Below are 24,006 nucleotides of genomic sequence, written 5' to 3'. Positions count from 1 at the left end.
CATGATATTTTAGTAAGTACATCTGTACTAATTACCTACTCTCCAAAGGCTGGGCAGAGGATATGTTCAGCTTGCAATCTCAGTGTTTACTAACCGTGGACTGTTATATTTCAGAGATAAGCAAATGGGGCTATTAAGATTAATCATTTGCAAAGCCATACACCCAATAAATTATGTTTCAGCTAGCTGTAAATTTGTAAGGTTTTGATTTTAATACCTTAAATATCGAAATCTTGTTTTTCAGGGAATACTGCAATGACCTTAAACCTTCAGATAATAACACTGAATTTCTTTTAAATTTCAATGAATTTATTGATAGGAAAACTCCAAACAATCCTTCCTGTAAGTATATATGTATCCATAGTACTTGACTTGATACTTGTGTCCAAAGTGGTCAGTTTGCTTCATCTGATCAAGTCTCAGAGTAATCACAGACGCTTATTAGTAGATTGTTTCTTTTTTTTTTTTTTTTTTTTTTTTTTTACTGGATGAATGTTTAATGGTAATATGCAACAAACTGGTTCTTAACTTTTTATATTAAAGCAATATCATCCTTGAAAGTAATTAAGTGGTGTGCTCACCTTAGATCTTCTCACAATTAGAAAATTTGGTTTGACCATCTAATGGAGAGTTTCATTTCAGTGAATGTACTTGCTATGTAGAGAAAAACAGGGTATGTTCTTTGAATGTGTTACATCTTCAAATTTATGTTTCCATATAGATAGACTATAAATAGTAATCACCTATTAGTTTTCTTTCTTTATGACTTAGTTTGATGACAAATAACTTTGTCTAAAAAATATACTTTTGTACTGCAGAGATGATAGCTCAGTGGTTAATAGCAATGGCTACTCTCCCAGAGGTCCTGAGTTCAATTCCCAGCAACCACATGGCAGCTCACAACTGTCTGCAATTCCAGTTCTAAGGAATCTGACATTCTCAAACACCAATGCACATAAAATAAAAATAGTTAAATTATTTTAATATATTATATATACTTTTGTAGTTGTACACCTCTTGAGGCAAATCTGGTAGAAGAAAAACATTTTAAAAATTAATTTCAATTTTCATAATTGTCTCTCCAATAAATCTACACCATTACTATTTTGAGACTTTGCTCAGATACCTAGGTTCTGAACTTTTAAACATTTAATAAGAAAAAATGTATTCATCTTAAAAATTGCTTTAAGAGTTCCGTATTCAGATAAATCCAAGTGGTAAATGAGAGAGAAAAAGCAAAGGCACATCACAATTTTCCTCAGTAAACAGAATTTGAAAACAAATCAATGAGGCGTACACTTTCTCTCTTCCTTTTTCTTTTCTCTTTTTAAAAAGCAACTGCTTCTACTAGAAAAGGCTAAACAAAGCACTTCTATCAGTTACCAGAACCAGAAAGTTACCTTTCTAAAGCTGTCTGAAATCTCCAACTCAGATTTATGTTGGAAAACCAGCTGAATTATTCCATCTCAACTCTGCCTCTTCCATAAGTCCAATATTAGTGAAGAGCGTATATTCCTTATTTGAATCAGAAAGATTTTTATCTTGAATGTGAGAAGGAAGTACCTTTAGATTTTCTCAGAGTTTCACACCCTGAGAGCAGGCAAACTACGAGAGGCAAAAATAATAAGATTTTGGGTCCTCATTTTCCATTCCCTCTGTGGGCAAGAATGCTCTGTACTTAGTCCAGAAATGGCAACTGAAAGCTGGGACTCTTAAACTGATATCACTGCATTCAAAACCCAGGTTTAGAATGGTGGTATATAGGAAAATTCTAGTCCTTTCCCTCGCTCTAAAACAAACATGAAAATGGACATTTATTGGAATCATTGAGTCGCCCAGTTTACGGTCTGACAATGTTATGTTCCACTTCGGAATGTGGAAGAGATAAAGGACCTTCTCCTTATTTAGAAAAGGTGAAAGGAGTCAGGACTTTTTTGTCTTGTTTTTCTTGGTAATTTTATTAATCATACTATATGAGAGTATGAATATATTGCATATACATATATACACATACATACATACATGTATACATGTATGAATATATACGTATATATTCATGTGAATACATAATATGCATATATTGTGATATGTAAAAATAAATGATGTGGAACCACATATTAAGCTATAAAACCAAACAAAACCCACATAAAAATGGCAATCATGTTTTATTTTCTAAAATATCATACTGCAGACATCTTTCTGAATTTTCATCTATTTGTTTTTATTTAATATTTTCTTTATAGTTTCATCTATGAGCACTGTATTCACATCCTTTCCTTCCCTCCCTTTCCTTTTTCCAATGCCTCCCACTCTACTCCCCATCAAGTTCATTTCTGCATATTTTTAATTATTAGTGCCCCATATGTATGAATGTCCATATAGTTAAGATATATCACATATAAATATACACATGTATCTTAAATATATAAATCTGTATATGTGTGTGTATACAGACACATATAAACATATATACAAGCACAGCCACACACACACAGCATCCTGTGTCTCTTTAGAGTTGTTCATATGAATGTGGGCTGATGACAAAGAATTGGATATCCTATCAGGGCTTTCCCTGGAGACGAATGATCATCTCTTTCTCAGAAGTTACTATTTGCCAGTAGTTTTTCATCATGAGTGGGGCCATGTAAAGTTCCCCTCTCCGTCTGGCACAGCAACTGCTACTGTCACTCTGCAAGTCTTGGTTAGGCAACATTTTCAGTTAATTTTTATAGTTACAGCTTCCTTATCATGTCTTGAAATCATGTCTTTTGATAAAACATTTTCTTTTAGAAATGACCGGCTTTTGTAATACTAATTAATTCAGAGCCTCAATATTTAAGACAAGCTCTATGATTTAAAAATACCAAATTCATAAGAAAAGTTCTTGAATATCAATTTGCTAATTTCAAAAATAGTAAATATATTTGTTTCATTATTAATTGGAATTAAAACCCTACATGAGTTTAATTAAAGAAATCATTTTTTTTTTCCTGTGGTAGGTAATACAGATTTGATTAATAGAATCTTGCTGGACGCAGGTTTTACAAATGAACTTGTCCAAAATTATTGGAGTAAGCAGAAAAATATGTGAGTATTTATTGTGGTTAATAAAAGTGTATATTTTGCATTTCAGTTTCACATCTCCCTGGGAGACTTTTGTATAATGACCCTCGTAAATTAAGTTATTTAGCTTTAGAAATGATTCCTCAGGAAATCATTTTATAATTGTTGATAAGTCATACATGCTTTCCTCTATACACTGATGTCCTCTGTCTTCCAACTGACTACCAGTCAGTCTTCAAAGGACAACCCCATCCTTCTTTCTTCTAAAATGACTCTTAAATATGTTAACAGTGTGAGTTTAATTTCATAGGTTAAAAACCTAGCTTTGTGTGTGTGTGAGAGAGAGAGTGTGTATGTCTTAATATGCAATTTTGTATTACGAACACCTACCTGAGCATCTCATGACTTTTTTTTTTTTAAATATCCTTTTCTCTTCCACTTTCAGCAAAGGAGTGAAGGCACGCTTCGTGGTGACCGATGGTGGGATTACGAGAGTTTATCCCAAAGAGTAAGTTCACATGACATCTGTAAAAAGAACTTCATCACAAGAGCCTGTGCCAAGGCTCTGGATGTTGCCATGTAAGGAAGCTACTCTTTGGGGAAACCGATCACTGTCAGTATATTGAATTGCTGTTTTGCTTAAAATATATTAATAAAGTATTCCATTTGCCCGAACAATATTATTATAGGATGTTCCAATGGCAGTTGCTTGTCATCTCTGTATATATCTGTTACAAAATGTCGGTGAGCTTGAGAGAGAAGTTCTACCTTGTAGATAGAGATCAGCTGGTTAGATGAGCGTGATGACGACCTCCAGCAGCATCGGAGTAGTCCATCCTTGCTTGCGGTGTTCTTCCATATTGCTTATCTCTCCTATCTTAGGAACACTTCCTGCAGTGGGCTGAGTAGGTACCAAAGCTCATTAATGTTCATTAATTGACTTCTCCATCCTTTCGTGACAGGGAGTCAGCCCTTTCTTACCCTTATTATGCTGATGTATTGCTCAGTAATGGGTATCAGTTACACTATTCATACCTGACTTCCTTAGATATACCTGAACCGGGAGACATGTTTGTAGAGCTGTATTTCCACAAAGGGAATTCAGGTTATCATGTACCTTAAGGAATATAAATGATGAAAGCTATTTCCTCCCTAGGGCTGGAGAAAATTGGCAAGAAAACCCAGAGACATATGAGGACAGCTTTTACAAACGGAGCCTAGATAATGATAACTATGTTTTCACCGCGCCCTACTTTAACAGTGAGTGTCCTTCGGAATTCACCCTTCTCAGTTCCTTCTATGTGTTAAACTATTCCCCCTAATTTCTCACCCTTCAAGTCAATATATTTTGTTAACTGCCTGGAACAGTCATTATTAAGCATATGAAATGTATAAGAGTCTGGAAAACAGAAAAGAAACACCCATTTAGTTAAAGAAACAGAACTCACGTGCAGCAAAAGGTCATCTCGAAATGCAGAGCTAGCATCTCTAGCAGGCATGCAGGGTAAGTAGAAACATATGGGGCTAATCCCATGTATTTCAACTAGTACCTTCAAACATGGCTAATGAATGAAATTGGCCCGTGTATAGTGATGAATTGCACCTTATCTGTGTTAATTGTGTAATTTGCTATCTATAGAAATTAATAGCCTGTCTTTGTAATAATTTATATGGTCCCCTCAGAGGGGGATTTTTAGTTCAGCCCTTCATCATCTGTATACATAGTTGTTTGATTATTCCCGTTTTTAAATGAGGACTTTGAAATCCTTAAGGTTTCAGTTATGTCCACGGACAAACATCTCATGTAAGGCAAAGCTGCTTTTGTGGCCCTGTGCTCATTCCTACCATTTCCCTCTGCAGCCTCCCTAACATTCTGAAAATATCACACACACACGTGATTGGACATATGTCCATCATAGTATGAAGGTAGATATAATCAACTCGAATTATTCCTGTCAGCAAATAAATATTTTTTTTATTTATAAGTCAGTTCATGATTATTCAAATGCCCTTGGTATATCGAGGAAGAAAAGAGGGAGCAGAAACATCTTTAAAAGAGGAATGCTTCACTCAAAGGCTTGGAAGCATAACTCATCTAGATCAGCCTGTTTCCTTTTCTTTTAGAAAGTGGACCTGGTGCATATGAATCTGGAATTATGGTAAGCAGAGCTGTAGAACTGTATATCCAAGGAAAACTTCTTAAGCCTGCAGGTAAGTAACTACATCATGTGTGCATGTGCGCAAGGTTAAACAAAACATGACATTTCATTATAAGATGAAGTCATTTATTGGGAAGATCAGCATCTTAAATTTGGGATTGACCCAACAATGATAATCTTGTCAGTCTCTCCTATTTTCAAACACATGAAATATTTGTGCCAATGCTGTACATACTTATAACCATTTAAACATGAAATTATTTTGACATATCTATATACTGGGCTACTCCAGAGCTGCTGAAAAGAATTAGAGCTGGATCGACGTCAGTAAAATGTTCAAGAATTTGGAAAAAAATTAAAACAACCAAGCAAACAAAAACATAGGCCAGTACAAATGAGAACTGGAAATGAGCTTTAGTGAATGCATACAATAAAATAACATCGAGCATAGTGTAGATTTCCACCATATGACTCAGGATTGTTTGCTGTTATGCTTAGAGAGACCAGATGGAAGAGAGGGAGATGATTGTCTGCTCATAGGATTAATGTTACTCTGCCAATGGTTCAACTACTAGGCACTGTTATTTCCTAGCGCATTTACCTTTCCCTTGATTGCCTACTCACTTACTACTTGTTCTATTAGCTGCTCACTCTTCCCCTCCCTGCCAATATCTCATACACTCATCTGTCCACTCTTTCAACAAATGTTTCTGATGCTTGAACTGGAATAGTGAGAGAAACCTTTTATATGTACTGCTCAAATGATCTCATACTTCTAAGACCAGTACTCACATCATTTTTAGGCAACACTATTAATTAATTAGACAGCCATGTGATGATTATTTTAATTTTTTTCTTGTAATGTAAAATACAGTTTATGGCAGTGGTCTTCAGCCCCTTAAAATAGCACCTCATGTTGTGGTGAAAGCAACCATAAATTTACATTTGTTGCTACTTCAATCTATAGTTTTACTACTGTTCTGAACTGTAATGTAAATTTTTTGGAGATAGAGGTTTGCCAAGGGGTTGAGGCCCACAAGTTGAGAGCCACTTGTTTATTTCTTAGTTTCAAGACTACAAGCACTACTTAATGACTCTTAAAGCTATGCCTCTGGATAAAACCTTATTCTGAATGCAAATGTATTGGCTAGTTTATAAATTGTGTAAACTGTTACATTGAGAAGATGTTATTATAGCAATTATGACTTCAAATTCATCTACATTATTCTTCCAGTTGTGGGAATTAAAATTGATGTAAACTCCTGGATAGAAAATTTTACCAAAACTTCAATCAGGGATCCGGTAAGATTTTTTTTTTAAGTTATACGATTAATAGTCTCGATGTTCACATCAGTAAATATGATCCTTGTGTATGGAAAAAGTAAGTTTCCAGTGTCACTACACTTAAATGACAGTAGGAATCCCTGTTTTCAGTGTTTGCCTTTTCCTAGGCAATAATGTGGGAACTACTTTAGCTTGATAACTTGAAACGCTCAAGCAGATACATATTGTTAGATATTTTCTGATTTTAATGGAACTAGTGTCTTTTTTTCTTATAAACTATGATTATGTAATTGATCCTATTTAATCTAGCTAACATTATTCCAGGCTGTTGCATTATTAGAAGTTAGATATTAAATTTAACTGTTTTTAAATGTGAAATGACTTTATTTATTTATTTGTTTATTTATTTATTTATTTTAGTGTGCCGGTCCAGTTTGTGACTGCAAAAGAAACAGTGATGTAAGAAAACTTTTTCAAAATACATTTGACTCTAGTGTATTTGTTTCTCTTGGTTACTGAATAACAGACATGTCTATAATTAAAAAGATCCAGGGAATTTCTTTTTATCTAATGCTGTTAATTCTATAGAAAACTGATCTATATGAATATGTTCAATGCTTCTTCAGAAAATATTTATAACCAAGGGAAAGAGAAGAGCCATGTCTATGTGGACCATATTCTAGTCAGTATTGGTAAAGGTAGAGCCTTCTGAAGATCTTCAACTTTAATTGTTCTTGAGGAAGTTTCTAAGCAAAGCATCCTATTGATCTTGATAGAAGCCTGTGTTGAGGAAATGAATTAAATGCTGATGATATACTCTCAAATTATCTGTGTCCTCTGGGAAAGTAATGGAACAGCATGTTGACCTTCCTAACACCTGTTACTTTCTTCCCCTAGGTAATGGACTGTGTCATTCTCGATGATGGTGGATTTCTTTTGATGGCCAATCATGATGATTACACTAATCAGGTATAAAGTTCAGTTTCCAAAGTGACTTTTTCTACGATGCAAACCCCTTAGGTTTTTAGAAACCGATGACTTGTTTCATTTTCTTCACAAAGCAAATCTTCAAGTGATTAATATGTCAGCCAACGCAGTATGAACAGTCAATCTAGCTCTCCTTTGGTAATTGACTTTACTTTTAGATAGCAGGAGCTCCCATTAAAGCAGGTAGTTAAGGATTTCAAAATAAAATGAGCTTGCCTTCATTCTTTTAACAGTTTAGACATTTGTTAAACAATTCAGAAAATTGTTTTTTTTTTTTAAATACAGTCAGTTGGTAATGTCTTAAGTCATCATATGTCCAGATACAATCTCTAGACTAAAATTTGAAAATTGCTCATAAAATGATTCTGGATCTTTATCTCTGGGTTTTCTGTTTATACAAAGAACCCCCAGCATGAGCCCTTTGTCTGACTAAGCATAGCTTCTCTTCCACAGCTAGGAGTTCATGATTGTTCTTTTCTCTGAGATCAGGGCACATCCCACTGGGTGAGTTTAGTCTTACCCATCCTCATGTAGAGTACTATTCACTTCTCCTGAAGGTATTTGGCCTTTTTTTGTGCTATTTACCATTGAAAGCTACTAGATATAAGATGTTTTAACAATGGTTATTACTATAAGTCAGGCCAGTTAAAGTATCTACCACCTCAGTTATTTTGTCTGGTGAGCTAAGGGAACCAAATGTACCTTTTGTCGATTTCTGGCATTCAATTAAACATTATTAACTATTGTTCTCTGTTGCAGTAAATATTAAATAATATAAATGTTTTATCTCTCTTTCAACGCTGAGTCCAATATCACTCCTCAGGCCCAATTTTTGTCAGGAGTCAAGCACACTTCTCGTAGCTTTCAATGGTGCAAGCTGCCACTGGATCTCATTCCATTCGCACAACTCCCTTCCCTTGGCAGTTTTCTACCGCCTGTTTTCTGCCTCTGCCCTGGGGTGTTTCTGTACCCCCAAATCCCACACAAACACAACTATACAGCCCAATAGCTTTTAATACAGGTTTATGTGTTCAACCCTCAATCTATAAACCCTCTAAATATCAAGATTATATCAAATAGACAAAGATACAAGCTGCCCTTCTATATAAGATATTAGACTTATACAATTCTTAACTGTTTATAGCTATTTAATGCCAATCAACCCCACCTGGGTCTAGCTGGTCCTTGGGAACCTCCATGTTGCAACCTCCTCCTTGTCCTTTTACCTCTTGGCATTTTTACTGGAGGGATGAAACTGCTTCATTTCCTGCTTCTAATTCCATTCTTTTCATCAGGGGACATCTAATTGTGACCTTCTTGTGCTTAGTAGTGGGTTAGGTGTCCATTGCTCCCACAAATATAATAGTCCAGAGTAGCACCTGAATCCCTAATTTAATCTTAATTCTTAAACATTGGCAGAGACAGATTGTCATTTCCTTAAATTAACACACTCCTCTTCTATTTCAGTTTCTTATATAGTGGGTTTTTTTCCCCACTGTATAGTTCAAGTATTGAGGTTGTTTTTAAATTGATACTACCAAATATCTTTCTTTTCCAGATTGGACGTTTTTTTGGAGAGATTGACCCAAGCATGATGAGACACCTGGTTAATATATCACTGTATGCATTCAATAAATCATATGACTATCAGTCAGTGTGTGATCCAGGGGCAGCACCAAAGCAAGGGGCTGGACATCGCTCAGCATATGTGGTCAGTAAAACCCGCAGTTGAGCCAGCTCCTCTCATGAGGACACCTACGCCAGTGTAGACAAATATAATAAACTCTCGATATATATTTTATATCTTATAGCCATCAATTACAGATATTCTGCAGATTGGCTGGTGGGCCACTGCTGCTGCCTGGTAAGTCAAGAATTTGTTCTCTTATAAAGGAAAGAAAAATGTCATTAAAATATATTTTTTGACAGGTATGTTTTATTATAGGTATTATTCCTTCCTTTCCTGTGAACATGTTAGAAATATTAATTATTTCTAAATGGTTATGTTAATCATATGTTTCCACTCTTTAATATAAAAATACCGACCAGTTTGAGAAAATTTCAACCTCTTCAGAGACATTTTAAGTTACGTTTGTTCCTGGGTGATTTCTTTTATCTATGGAATGCATTTTGATTCTACCTCTTTATTCCCATTTCTCTGAGCCTTTCCTCCCCCCTAAAATCACCTAGCCATCTTAACATCATTTTGTTTGTGGTCCACTGAGTTCACCAGGGCCATCTGAGAACTCACTGATATGGAACTGTGTAGCCCCTGATGAGCTTGCCAGTAGGCACACATATGAAGGTAACAGTGCTCCACCCATAATCTGTCTGCAACCAATACTTTAGTATGTATGGGTGGGACCCAAAGATTCCTACTCTAACCCTGACTAGTTTCCAAACAGCTCCAGCCTTTTGCAGGCCTTGTGTAGGCACCACAGCTACTATGAGTGTGTGTTTGCCATGGCTATGCCAGGCCCAAGAGACAGCACATTGGAGGACTTCTTTCACTTTTCCAGCTGTTAGATTCTTTAAGTCCCCTCTTCTATGGTATTCCCTAAGCTCAAGAGGGGGACATAAATAGACTATGCAGAACGTTGAGGAGACAAGAGTCTTGGCAATCACTGTAATTCTAGGTAAAGAGGAGGAACATCTCTGATTAAGACTGAGAACAACAGCTGTCTGTGAATATAAACACGGATGCCTAGAAGAGTTTGCTATCCTGTGAATTTCCCTACACAACAATAACTAGTTTTCCAAAGGTTTAAATCCTCTCCACGCATGGGTTTTTGACTAGATTATTTTGTGACCCAGCTCGAGCTCTCAATTTGTGCCTTTGGATATTATAATCAATCCTTAAATTCTAAGAGTATTTATCTATAAAACATGATAATTATCTTTACCATGCAAATCACATATCCATATTCATCCAATTCAAAACACGGTAACTAAATTTTCTACCCTTTACCTTAATGCGATATTGGCAAAGTATTGGAGCCTCATATTGAAGTGACTCTTATTCATCCTGTGGATGGCTGGCTCCATCCCCATCATCCACAATTCCCTTCCACCTGTGAAATTCAAGCATGTAACCCGCTGAGCCACTCACACAAGTGCATGGAAATCACATTCTCGTCACCCAAGTCACTCAGCCTCGTCCTGTGTGTTCGATTCCTTGTTCCATCTCTTTCTGCTTGTTTCCTGTGTGCCCTATCTTTCTGGCTTTATACCTCATTTTACTGAACTGGTTCAGCCTTTTTCCATTTTTATTAATTTATCATTCCCATTCAGTATCAAGCATTTTGGCGATAAAATTTATATCATTTTTACTAAAATAACAAAAATATTTAAATTTTTAAAAATTCCGTTTTTGAAACATGTTATTTGACAATATGATAGTGCTATTTGTATGTTAATATAAGTAGATAGTCCTTATATAATAATAATCCTGGAATACTTGCCTTTGTTCTATTTTCTGGCCAAGATCACTGTTACTGCCACTTAGCTAAATTCAGTTCCAGAATATTATGTACTAAAACTCGGTTCAATTGCCATTCATTATAAAACTAAAACATGTTGTGTTTCTTTATATAACCTTAGGTATGCCATATTACAGATTAAGCTCAAGCCTGAAGTTCAGATACTGACTTTTGTTTGTATGTCTTTATTGTATTATGGAGTTTTAATAACTAAAATAAAAAGAAAATTTAGGATATAAAAGTTTAAGTTCATAACATAGGCATTCTTCCCCAGAGAGCCAAAATCTCTGCACTTTACAGTCTTTCCCAGGCTTCCTCGCTCTTGTACATGCCTTCTTTGGTCTCAAAACTTTTCACCTCATGAATTCATGAATCTTTTGCCAATGAAAATCATTTTTTTCACAATTCAAGAAATCTACAAAATTTCTTAATGTTGATATCACATTTTTTTCTTAAAAAATGATAAAATGAAGTGTGTGTATATTTGTGTCTGCAAAACATGCTAAGTATTTTCAGGTAAAATATTGTAAAGGAGAACGTCTAGATGATTCTCATTTACTCATTTAAACTTTCAGGTCTATTCTCCAGCAGCTGCTCTTGAGCTTGACATTTCCGCGGCTCCTCGAGGCAGGTATGTCAATGAGCAAATGAGGTGGGTCATCGGCACAGAGTCCATTTTTCTCCTGGTAGTAAATTCATAGAGAGAGGGAGTGTAAGTTTGTGCGCACACATACTTGTGCATGTGGGCGAGCAAGAGAAAAAGATCAACAGACTGATAGTTTTGATACAATGAAACGTTTATTTTCCTATGATTTACCATATTCTATAGTTCATGTTGGCCTGAGTTTTGTGGGTTAATTTATTATTTATAATTGTTGCAGGGCAGGTACCGTTTAATGACTGTTAGGAAGTGCCTTTGTGCATTAACTTCGCCCCTATGAGCAGTGACTCTGAGAGGCTCCGTGTCTCCTGGGTGATGGTCTTTGTTTTGACTCCCGCAGTTGAGATGGAAGAAGATGACTTCACAGCCTCCCTGTCTAAGCAGAGCTGCATCACAGAGCAAACCCAGTACTTCTTCAAGAACGACACTAAATCGTTCAGTGGTGTGCTGGACTGTGGGAACTGTTCCAGGTACTCCATGCCTGTGTGTTTACTAAAGACAGTCTGTCACAATCACAGGCTATAAGGAAGATGCTCAGGGAAGTCAGAAATGAATCATTGTTTTAAACTAAAAATGTCGGAAATACTTGGCTTTGTTATAGGTCTCATAAGTTTTGATAGCCTTTAATTATTTTAGCTACTATCACATAGTGGAGTCTAAGATTCTAGGCAGAATGGAGAAATATGAATGCATTTTTATAAACAAGATCAATGTTAAAAATTTTAGAATATAAATTTTACTTAGGATAATAATTGCAATCAAATAAGACCCTTTTTCCATCTGTGCTAATTAAGAAGGGTTGTAAGAAGTTAGAGGTATCATTGTTTATTCTTCTACCCTTCTCTCACATAAAAAATTAGATGTTGCTTTTGTTTTGAAATTGAAGTCTCTGATGAACATATCTCTGAAAGTTGTGGTTAATGTTAGAATACATAAGGCATCTTTAAAATGTTTTGGAAGACAGAGAAAATGCACTTGGCTATGACAGGATCGAAGAAAAGGCAAGATGGCGGTTTTGGAAGGTCTGAGCAAATTGCTAATCTAGGCTCTGAGGTCCCTGAGCCACAGCTCACAGAATATAAGAGGGCCTTTTAGAAATGATGGCAAATTTTTCCAGAAGAATGTTAACAGAGAAAGAAAATAGGAGGGGGTAAGCTACGCTGGGACTCTGGATGTGCCAGATGCTGGGAAAGTAAGTCAATGACAATTCAAAAACTATTCACTTTACTCCTCGGTCTTAACCAATAGGCACGGAAAGTGGGTTTGTACTTGATTCTGTAAACTGCATTTTCAAGGAGGCAGAGGTGTTTGAAGAGGAACACAAAGAGAGAAGTTTAATATGAACTCTGGATAAGGATCGCTTGATTTAAAATTGGGGCTTTCAGGTTGAGAAACTTGTGCAGCAGCGTAGACCATTTGCTCCCAGAGCAGGCACAGTACTGTGACTTTGCACCAATCGTCCCAGAAGAGCCATGTGCGTGTGCAGAGATGTATCTCACAGATCACTACAAAGCACAAGGTCCCCAGAGTTATCCTGTGGTCTTTCCCAGTTCAAAAGGAAAAGCCAGTAAAATCCCCCTGCTTTAAGAAAGGTGAAAAAAATCGGATCATATATTTTTATATTGATTACAAAGGAAAATGAATCAACCCAACTAACACTGGGTATGGACCTTAAAGCCTGGTTGTATATCTGAGGTCTGCAAAGGATATTTCCAATAGGCAGCTGTTTACATTTTAATTAAAGCGTTATATCACATTTGAAAATTTTTTTACCATATTGGGTAAACAGAAAACTATCCCCTCACAGAAAGCCTGTTGGGAGCATAGATATGCACTTTATTTTAAACTGAGATTGATAGTATGGTTTGTCCCTTTTTTCTGCTTTGAAGATCTGCAAAATAGAGGATTGTTGATATACTAACAGTGACAAATTTTTACAAAGTTTTATCGTTCACATTGGCCTGAATTTGGTAGTATAACTATTAACTTATTATTTAGAACCTTTGCTTGCACCTTTTAGTGACAGCCAGGCAGTTACTCAATGGTGAACCAGCCGACCATAAAATGCCTTTGTGCATTAACGTTGCTCCTGTGAGCAGTGATTCCAGGAGGCTCAGTGTCCTCTGGGTGATGGTCTTTGTTTTGACTCCCACAGCTGAGATGGAAGAAGATGATTTCACAGCCTGAAAACTGAAATTCAAACACTTTTAGGCATTTGGACTGTAACTAAATAGTACTACTTTTGTAATTAAGACTAACAACTTTTAACAAATGTTTCAATATAAAAAGATACATTTATATGATGATTTTTTAAAAATATTTTTGAGATAGGTAATGTGTTTGTGTTAATTAGTAAAGCCATGGTGATCATCAAGTCACACTCATTTGTGTGTGTGTGTGTGTGTGTGTGTGTGTGTGTGCATGTGTGTGTTTGTGAATGTGTCTGTGTGCATGCATGTGTATGTGAGTATGTTTGTGAGTGTGTGTGTGCATGTGTGTGTATGTGTATTTGTGTTTATTTTTTCTAGATGGTGATTCAGTTTTCAATAAATTATTTTATATTTCTTTATAATAACTAAGAATCTTGGAATGATCTCAGTTCTGTTTCTGAAAAAGGTAGTTTTCTCTTAATGAACTACTATAATTTGTATTTTGTAGGATCTTTCATGTAGAAAAACTTATGAACACCAACTTAGTATTCATAATGGTGGAGAGCAAAGGAACTTGCCCTTGTGACACGCGGCTGCTCATGCAAGCGGAACAGACTTGTATCCTTTCACATTAGAGATGTTTGGGACAGGCCACCTTAAACAATGAATATTTAAGTCTGCCACCCCATTCATGCTCATATAGAGAAAAATATTGCAGTACTAAAATTTTGATTTGAATGTCAGAACTGACTCCATTATTCAGGAAGTATGGGAAAATTTAATTTGGATGTTTGTTTCTCTCAGCCCCTCATACTTGAATTGGTTCTGTTGCCTAAGGGCATTGGCATAGTAGGTTTCCTATGTCATTGCACTTTTTAACCATGTAAGGAAAAAGTTATATGCTCTTCCTTGACGAGCCCCTTTAGCTGATGGTCCAGATCCTTGTGACATGGTTAAACAGCCCAGATACCGAAAAGGACCTGATGTCTGCTTTGATAACAATGTGCTGGTAAGGATTTTTAATGCATTAAAGTCTTATAATTAATAGTCATCCTCCACAAGGAGTTTAGCAGATACATTTTCATTGTGTCCTTACTGTTGTTTTTCTCATTAACATGATGTACTTGGTAGTAAACAAAACTTTTCCCTTTCAGTAGATTTTATGGTTAGCATAAAGTTCGGAGTTGCTTCTTCTGTCTTTCCTACTATGGTACTTTCAAACATAATTCCAATAAACTTTTTAACGGAGTATACAATTCATTTAAAACATAATAATGAATAATATGGAAACTGTTAATCACTGGAAATATGTTGCCTACATTAATTTACATTTCATGTACATCATCCTGAATGATGTTATTTGTATTATAATTAGAATGTACTTAGTCATCAACCAATTAAAAACTAGTTATAAGTAGTTGTTATCCAACTGTTTTATTCTACTTTCTCCTATATCGGTTTTTCCTTTTGTAGAAAATCTACTTATTTTATGTGTATGTTTGTCTTGTCTGTGCCTAATGCCTACGGAGGCCACAGAAGGGTACACAGCCATTGGAACTAGAGTAACATCTGGTTGGGAGCCATCCCAGGAGCACAGGGAAACTAACCCACATCCTCTGAAAGGTCTGCCTTAACCTCTGTGCCAAATCTCCATCCATTTCAACTATGATCCCAAATCATATTCATATTAGAGGTACTTGCTAATCGTTAAGGAAAGCATCTAGGAAGAAGTGACTGAGAGTCATTTCCAAACAAATGAGTAAGGCCATTTCTTTCAGAGAACCCATGATGCATTACAGCCCCACCATATTATCAGGACTCTCTGTAGGAAATCCCAAGGCCACAGTGGAACATGGGATGCTAGCAGACCAAAGTCATAGAAAACATGAGAATCGTAAGCCAGCTCCCTAAAACATTAGTCAGTGATGGTTAGTATAACACATTCTAACAAGAATTCTAGCTTACAAATCTGGTATTGACAGCATTTTATACAATTGTAGCACATTATTTTTTTATTGAAAACATATTTTCCATACTATCTAGTCTCAATTGCTGTTTTACCTTCCGATGTTACCCCTAATACTCCCAGATGCTCCTTCGCTCCCATCCAGATCTATACCCTTTGTACCTCTCATTAGAAAAGTAGAATCTAAGAAATAATAATAAAATGCAATAAGATAACACCAAAGCAAGTGAACTGGTGTAGACCAGAACAACCAAGAAGAACAAGAGCTAAAGAGAAGTCACGGAATGCAGGGAGACAGAGACACACTTTCACACATACAGGAATCCCATTAAAATAAAACAGTAGTCATTATAGATATGCAAAGAACCTGTAAGATTTTGAAAAAACATTGTTTTAACCCCCTGGTACAATATTATGAGACAAAGATGTGTTTAAGCTGGTTCAATCTTGATTCTCTAAAGCTGGGCATGGGCTCTGCCCCTAACAGTTCTTTGTTTGCCCTGGGAGACACCCTTGGAGAAAACTAATTTTTCATTTGCAAGTGATTATTAATTGAGGTAGTTTCTGGGTTAGGGATATGGGCCTGCATCTGTAGCATGTAGTTCCTACTACCTTGCATTAAGCTCCTGCTGGACCATATAACCAGCCCCACCCAGGGTTCCTTAGATCCCAACCTTTCTACAACTGATGGATATTATCTTTCAAACCAAGTATCATTCCCAGGGGAAAAAAAAAAAAAAAAAAAAAAAACAGTTTTTTAATAGAATTTTTTAAATTTTATTGTTGGTTTCATTGCCATAACCCCCCCAATTAAAAAACAGTTTTAAAGACTAAAATCTCTTTGCTCAAAGTCAGTGTCCATCACACCAATGTCTGAGCTCTAGTTGTCCACAAGAGGTACTTGCTTTCCAAGATAGACTGCTGCTTTACCACAGTCATGGAACCTAGTGTATGTACCAATGTCATGGAGATGAATGCCATCTGGGTGCATCTAGTGTGGCTTTCCTGGTCATCTAACAAAGGAGCGTTGGCATCTTGTAGTTCCACCAAGTGATACAGATTATGGCTATACAATTTCAAAGTTCACACCATGAGGATTTTCTGAAACACAAGCATCCAAAGCAAATCTTACAATGAGGTTGTTATGGCTGTTGTTGTTTTTGTTTGGTATTTTTTTTTGTTGTTTTGTTTTGGTTTTTTTTTTTTTTTGGTGTTTTTGTTTTGTTTTGTTTTGCTTCTTCAGACTTAGAAGGTAATAAGAAAGACAAATAAAAATACTGAAGGTTGTTAAAAGTAAAGCAAGCCTGATAGGAGAATTGTTTTATTTTTCACAAACTCAAATTATAAAGTATGTCACTAAGTACCAAAAATAAATACTTAGGGATCAATTTATATGTGTATGGTTTTTATGCTTCCCCGGACAAAAACCTGACTAAATGTGCCACCTATCTCATGACACTGTGTGACTTTTCCCTCTGACTCTATTTCTAGCCACTTTGATAGAGAGGGCAGCAACCAGCTACTACAGTAATGATCCCTCCTGAGTCTTCCTTTGTGAACCAATGGGATTCTTGCAAAAATTACCAGGAGTGTAGACAACATATGACCAGCTTCTAAAAACCTCTTCTTTCCAGCAATTAACTGATGCTGCAGGAAAGGAAGGGCCCCATGTTCTTCCTCAGCCCCCCTCCTCCATCCAAGGAAATGTAAATTGGCCCAACATGTGAGAGTCCTAGAGAGTCCTATAGATGCTCTGAGTCAAGGTGACACTTGTCATATCTAACGTAATTGGCCAAGTCACACAATGCATGGATTAAAGAAGTTAGAATGAAAGAGAAATAATCTTTAAAAGTTGAATTTGTTATGGTAATATTTTCATTAAAACTGTAATTTTGAAGAATCTACCTAAATTTAAAAGTGAGCCATTATTCTTGGATGTATTCAGCTGTTATATGTCATCTGAAGGAAATGGTGTAGTTATAATACAGAAAACAAAACAACACAATACTCTTAGAATATTTTGTTTTAGAAAAAGAATTTTCTAAATTGTCTATTTTTTTTTAAATTACTGTAATCTTTGGGCAATTAATTGCCCCATGTTCTAGTTGGAGAGAAAGAAGTTTATCAATATTTATTTCATTTTATCAGACAGAAAAGACATTAGCCATTTCTATAGATAGTACTATAAAGCAAGCCTTACTTTAAAGCATATCTTGGGTAATTTTCCTTTAATTACTGGCATAAAGGAAGAACAAAAACAATTCCTAGGTGATGTTTTTACAAATAGACTCTTTTTTAAATAGTAGTTACATTTTATTTTTTCAGGTGTTTGTTTGCATTTATTTCTTTGTTTCTTTTATTTTTATTAGATACTCTATTTACATTTGAACTGTTACCCCTTCCCCCACCCTGCTCCCATCCCCCCCTTACCCTCTACTTGTTTTCACAAAAGTGCACTCCTCCTAATCACCCTGAGAGTTATTGGCAAGTAAAGTAGGTGAATTTTAAAGCTAGGTGACTTTAATAAACTAAAACAAGCAAAAAACAAACAAACCAAGCAAAAGAGGACAGAAGCAATGACTCAGCAGTTAAAAGAACTGGCTGCTCATCCTGAGAACCTGGGTTTAATTCCCAGCACCCACATGTCGGGTCACAACTGGCTGTAACTCTATTTCCAGGGGATCGGGCACCCTCACACTGGCAAAACACCAGTGCACATAACATAAAAATAAATAAGTAAGATATACCTTTTTAGAAAAAGTGACGAGAGGAAACTTTTTGGAAAAGCTCGCTGTTTAGAGATCCTGAAGGGAATTAGGTCAGTTGGAGGAGAATAGAAGACCAAACACATTTCCAGAAAATCTGGACGTGTGTTATCCACAGGAATTGATTATAGAAAATTGCTTCCCCTGAAAGACCAATAAGGTAAGAACTGGTTCCTAACTAGTTAACTAATCAGAATTATCTTCTAAACGTTTACATTCAAAGACAGCATTTAATGTTGAAGGTCTCCCTCCATGTGTTACCATCTCAGTACTTGTGGACTAGAGAGCAGCTATGAAGTTACTCCAAGCATAAATCAAAGAAGAAATGCTGTTTACTCCGGTGCAAGTAGAGTTTTAGTCTCTGGCAGGAAAGTAGTCAGATGACCCCCCCCCCCCCCCCGTCTTTACTGAGTTTAGACTCTGTAAAGCTGTTTTTTTTTCTATAAAGAACCCTCACATTTATTTATGTAACCTATTTCAATCTATGGACGATGAACCTTGGATCAGTGAATTCTAAAAAAAATATGTCTATCAGATTGAGTCAACATCAAATTTTTAAAATTTAATACAGTAGGAGGAATGTTAAACAGTGGGAAATATTGTAGCGTATGGAACATGGGAATGAACAGTAAAGAGTGACTGTGTTCTTAGGGATCCAACTGAGACACTGCTTCTCTGTGAGGCCTTCAGGAGGTGTATTCTAGACACTTCCTGGGGCACAGCATGGCTCTGCATAAGCTTGACCTCTTTTCAGCTTAGTTCTTTGCTTGGACTATATGTTTTCAAAAGTCCCATATATTGCTTCAACGGGAAATATGGTATTTTTTATTTATTTTTCTAGAATTGCTATAGTCAGGGTTCTCCATGTACCAAATCAATTCACCTTTAAATGTCAAAAGTATGGGAAATAAATTTTTACTTCTTGTTTGTAATCAATAGTAAGGATTCTTTTTACTCATGACGGTGAAGTGTTTTTCAATTAGTAATTTTTATACCCAAAGAATTTATTATTATCAGCTTTCTTCATCATAATCAGAATTTTAGACATTTGCCAACTGGTGTTAGGGAGGGGACAGCTGTAAAGCAATTTCTGCACAGTGAATTCTTGGTCAATGTTGCTTCAATCTCAGGCAGGACAATTTTACCATGGAAGTTCAAAGATGGACTAAATACGAATTAATCTGAAAGCTGCTTTGTTCCGTGTTTATTCCAGATAGTTACACTATATTTATTGATTTGTTTGTATTCCTAACAGGAGGATTATACTGACTGCGGTGGTGTGTCCGGATTAAACCCTTCCTTATGGTCTATCTTTGGACTCCAATTTATACTCCTTTGGCTGGTATCTGGCAGCAGACACTACCTATTGTGACCTTCTAAACCCCAGATCTGCAACTAAATTCCAAGCCCTGCCAAAATGTAAGCCCTTGGTCACATTAAAATAGGGCCCATTGAAGAAGCGACAACAGAACCTTACCTGGGCCTCTACCATGACATGACTGTAAGGCTTAGATTCTTGACCGTCAATGGCTGCATGTCAGGGTGTTGGAAACTGAAACTTGTGTGAATATGCTGCATCACCTATGTCTCACATCAAAGCAAAACTCTACTTGTTCTCTGTGGGAGGTTTGGGAGTTCACTGTTGGAGATTACATGGAAAAGGCTCCCCCATGCAAGCCTTACAAAAGGAAGGGGCCTTGACTTTGACCTAGCATTTCAACCTGCTGCAGTTTTACCAAGAAGAAGAAGAAGAAGGAGAAAAAGAGAAAACCCCAGTGAGGGCCAATGATACTTTTGCCTTCACTTGTTTGCTGGGAGTGGATATAATTCTGCTGAGAGTGGATCTCATTCTGTTGGGAGTAGATATCATTCTGCTGGGAGTAGATATCATTCTGCTGGGAGTGGATATTATTGTACTGGGAGTGGATATTGAGCAGAGAGAGGGAGGGAGGGAGAAAATGCATTGGTTTAAGCTGATGAAGTACAAACTAATGGCTGATTTTCTACCAAAAAAATTGCCATGAATAAAATGCCTTATAAAAGAAAGACTTCCCTGCCAAAAACAAAACACAACCGTGGCCAGTTGAATTTGGGTAAGGTATGAAGTGCTGGTTTGAAACCAAGAAAGGAAGGGATATGCTAAAGGTGCTTGTGGGTAAAATTGGAACTCATGATACATTTTCCTCATAAATGTAAGCCCTTAACTGCGTGATGTAATGTCCCTTTTGTTCACAGTAAAGTCATGTAGTGCTAGCCAGATATTTAACATGCTCTAAGAGAAGCTTGTTGGGGGGGGAGGGGAAATGTTTTCCTTGTGGTTAATGAACTTGGGTTGCCAAGGGTATTTTGCATGATGCTGCTGCTATTTTAACTTTCTGGTTTGTTTCTCTTCTTACTGTAGAGTATAGTCCATTGACAAACTGGGTGACATTACTGTCATGTAAGAATCTGAACCTTGCAGTGTACATGCACTTAAGTCATCCTTAACATGTTGCTAAACTACTCTGAATATACTGTGCAATGTAAATGCCGAACGGCTGGGTTAGGCAGACGGCGAGTTGACACTTCATGGATTTTATACAGACTCATGCTTTTGCCTGAAAAAAACCTATGTACAGATATTTTAAGTACATAAATCAGATTTAACACATTTATTTTTTGAAAGGTACATATATGTTCTCAATGAAGATTTATCCTAGGTTTCCTCTTTGTTCATTCCAGTAGTAGCATGTACAATTTAGAAACTGCTGCTCTTGCCGCCTCTGTCCCTCCATTTTGGTATGATCATATGACCAAAATTCCAATACAACTTCATGAGGGTTTTTACAGTAACCTGAACAAATAGGAAACCTTGATTCTATGTGTATGCACATGAACACTTGATTGTGAATAATAAAATTTGTTTTTATACAGCCTCCTTGGTGAAAAACATTAGTAAAGTAGAACAGAAATTTCATTATAGATTAATATGGTGGCAAAATTTTATTTATGCTTCTAAAAATTATTTTCAGGAATAAACAGTATTTGAAGAATGGGTAAAAACAATGAATGTGTCTAGAGAGAGTAATTTTACTGTAAGCTGAAAGTATACATATATTTTTTATGGCAAATGAAGTTTTCTTTTTAGTTAAACATGCCAAGTATTGGTGTGTGCATATGCTGGAAATTTCAATATATGTCATTTTCCCATCTGAGTTATTTCCATTCTCCAGCATACTTTAATATGCTTCACATATCAACACAGCAGTCAATACTTTAACATAGTTTATTGTTTTGTTTATAGCTTTGCATCTATTGCAATTTCTTCCAACCACCATCCTAGCCTGAGTAACATTTGTGTACGTTTTCTAAGTTAATATTTTGCTTTAACTCAAAAGGGAGGGAAGGGCAATTGGTGTCTCTCTGCCAACTATTGTCCTAAGAAATGACATCAGTCACCACTTCTAATGCATTGTCATATTTTAATCGATTCATAACTGCTGTTCACGTTTTAGAAAGTAAGAAGGTGGTGTAAAGGCAGAGGAAGTGTGTTTGAGTCATGCTGTTTGTTAATTACTTCAAACATTATTTTCTTTAGCCAGACTATTTTAAATCATGCATAGGTTGGGGAAGGGAACTGCTTGTTTGTACGTATAAGTGATGCACATAAAAAGAACATTGAATTGCTTTTGTCAAACAACAACCTACCTTAAATCACGTTTAAAGTGTATTGACCATGATCCCATGGCTTTTGTCACTTACAGAGCGTATTAACACCAATGAAATTGTTGTTGTATGAATCACTGTTGAACTTGGCATCTCTTGGCAGAGCCTTGTTTAATCTGAGTTTTACATCATTACAACTGTATACGTGGTAACTAATTGGACACCAACACACTTCTGACTAAAATTTGTTTTCATGACAAATACTAGTATTTGTGGTTTCACATATTTTTTTAATGACAGTCACACCCATCCCATCAAAATCACTGTTTTAAATTTTACATTTTTCTGCAAAGTCTCTAGACAAAAAGTAACATTTTCTGTTATTTCCAGAAACGAAACTATGTAAAAGATCATTTCAAAAAGCTTCTAAACTGTTTTTACTTAGTTAATTGTTACTATACCCATTTAGCTCAGTGCACTTTGTCACATAAACAAAGTCAAAACAAGTCCTGCATTGGTGTTGAGTAGCAGAAAAGAATTTTTGCATAAATGGTTTCATCTTTTCTTCATTTGAACAACCAGCATTACTGCCAAACACCAATCGTGGTCCACATTTGTACCAGGTTTTTAACATGACATAGTTAGCAAGTTTGATTGAAGAGATTTTTAGGTCCTGGGCCTACAAGATTTTAGTATGGTCTTTTTTCATGTTTCTAATGCTTGAAGCATTATTGCTTACCTTGGGAAACACAGCGTTGCTGCCATTTGTAAGTTTTCCTATATAGAAGATTCCTTTTATTAACTGTAAAACTGGCCTTATGGGGTTCAAATAGGCAGTATCCCTTTTAAGTGACCTTTGCAACCCAAGTGTTACTTGCTTATTTGATGCTCTCTTGTACTTTACATCTCATTTGAACGCCTGTCTTGGAGTCACCAAAGCTTAAATCCTACATCTTAATTTAAGATTAACAGCATAGAGTCTAACCTAGCGATACACAATGGACTTTGTTACTTTTTTCCCCCACTTGCCCCAAATTCCAAATATTTTATCATTAGCTGGAACTTGCATTGTTTTCCTGTGGCAGAATGTTGATGTGGTCAATATTCAGTGTACATTTCCGTAAAGAGCAACTCACTAAAACAGAAGTAGGAGGTCATGAAAACGTCCAGAATTTTGCAGAAATAGCTCGCTGTTCCCAGTGGTTTCATCTACCTTGTTTCTAGTTCACACAAAAAAAGAACCATGGAAATTCCACTGAGACTTGGCATGCTGTTCTGTGTAGATGCCAACTGAGTTTCCCGTGTGACCTGGCACAGCTGCCCTTTCCTTGTGCGGTATGAACGTGGGATCGTGTTTTAGGGATGCCTTTCGGGAAGTGCTTGTTGTTGTGCATCCAACAAAACGCCAAATGGCTTTTGTGAATAACAGATATTTTTTCTCTCCCCTTATTATGTTCTCTGGACACTTTTGTGGAAATTAACTAGTCGGATGAACACATTTTGTAAAAATTTGTATAATACTGTTATAAAAAATATTTATAATCCCAGAAAATGTTGTGTTAAATCTTGTGCAAAAACAGTATATTCAGAATAAAAGTTTATCATTGAAAATCGTCACACAGTTTGGGTTTTTGCCTTTTTTTTTTTTTTAAAGACCCAGTTGAAAGAGATAATAGTCTTCTTAAAAGCAGGTCTCTTGTCTGGACGAAGAGAAGTCTAGATTGCAGAAATAAAATTTGTTTTTAGAAGTATGCTTTTACCCTCGTAGGCCTCAACTCACACACGAATACACAGATGGTGATTCTTCATGTAGCTGGCCTTCCTTGACTGTGCAATCTTCTCTGAGA

The 24,006-nt window shown here is 36.2% G+C and overlaps 1 protein-coding gene across 1 annotated transcript in view; it reads left to right on the top strand.

Moving 5' to 3' along the window:
• Positions 1 to 23,776, top strand: part of CACNA2D1 (calcium voltage-gated channel auxiliary subunit alpha2delta 1) — a 412,683-nt gene extending 388,907 nt beyond the window's left edge. The window contains exons 25-39 of the mRNA XM_080936313.1: positions 245 to 342; positions 3,000 to 3,087; positions 3,509 to 3,571; positions 4,220 to 4,323; positions 5,188 to 5,274; positions 6,457 to 6,524; positions 6,927 to 6,965; positions 7,404 to 7,475; positions 9,052 to 9,204; positions 9,305 to 9,357; positions 11,548 to 11,603; positions 11,974 to 12,103; positions 14,292 to 14,401; positions 14,710 to 14,792; positions 19,770 to 23,776. Of these exons, the coding sequence (XP_080792439.1) occupies positions 245 to 342; positions 3,000 to 3,087; positions 3,509 to 3,571; positions 4,220 to 4,323; positions 5,188 to 5,274; positions 6,457 to 6,524; positions 6,927 to 6,965; positions 7,404 to 7,475; positions 9,052 to 9,204; positions 9,305 to 9,357; positions 11,548 to 11,603; positions 11,974 to 12,103; positions 14,292 to 14,401; positions 14,710 to 14,792; positions 19,770 to 19,886 (1,321 nt within the window). The 3' untranslated portion in view covers positions 19,887 to 23,776. The remainder of the gene's footprint in view (positions 1 to 244; positions 343 to 2,999; positions 3,088 to 3,508; positions 3,572 to 4,219; positions 4,324 to 5,187; positions 5,275 to 6,456; positions 6,525 to 6,926; positions 6,966 to 7,403; positions 7,476 to 9,051; positions 9,205 to 9,304; positions 9,358 to 11,547; positions 11,604 to 11,973; positions 12,104 to 14,291; positions 14,402 to 14,709; positions 14,793 to 19,769) is intronic.
• Positions 23,777 to 24,006: the final 230 nt, after the last annotated feature.

The sequence above is a fragment of the Micromys minutus genome, assembly GCF_963924665.1.
Source record: "Micromys minutus genome assembly, chromosome: 23".
NCBI lineage: Eukaryota > Metazoa > Chordata > Mammalia > Rodentia > Muridae > Micromys > Micromys minutus.
This window is presented reverse-complemented; position numbering and strand designations above follow the sequence as displayed.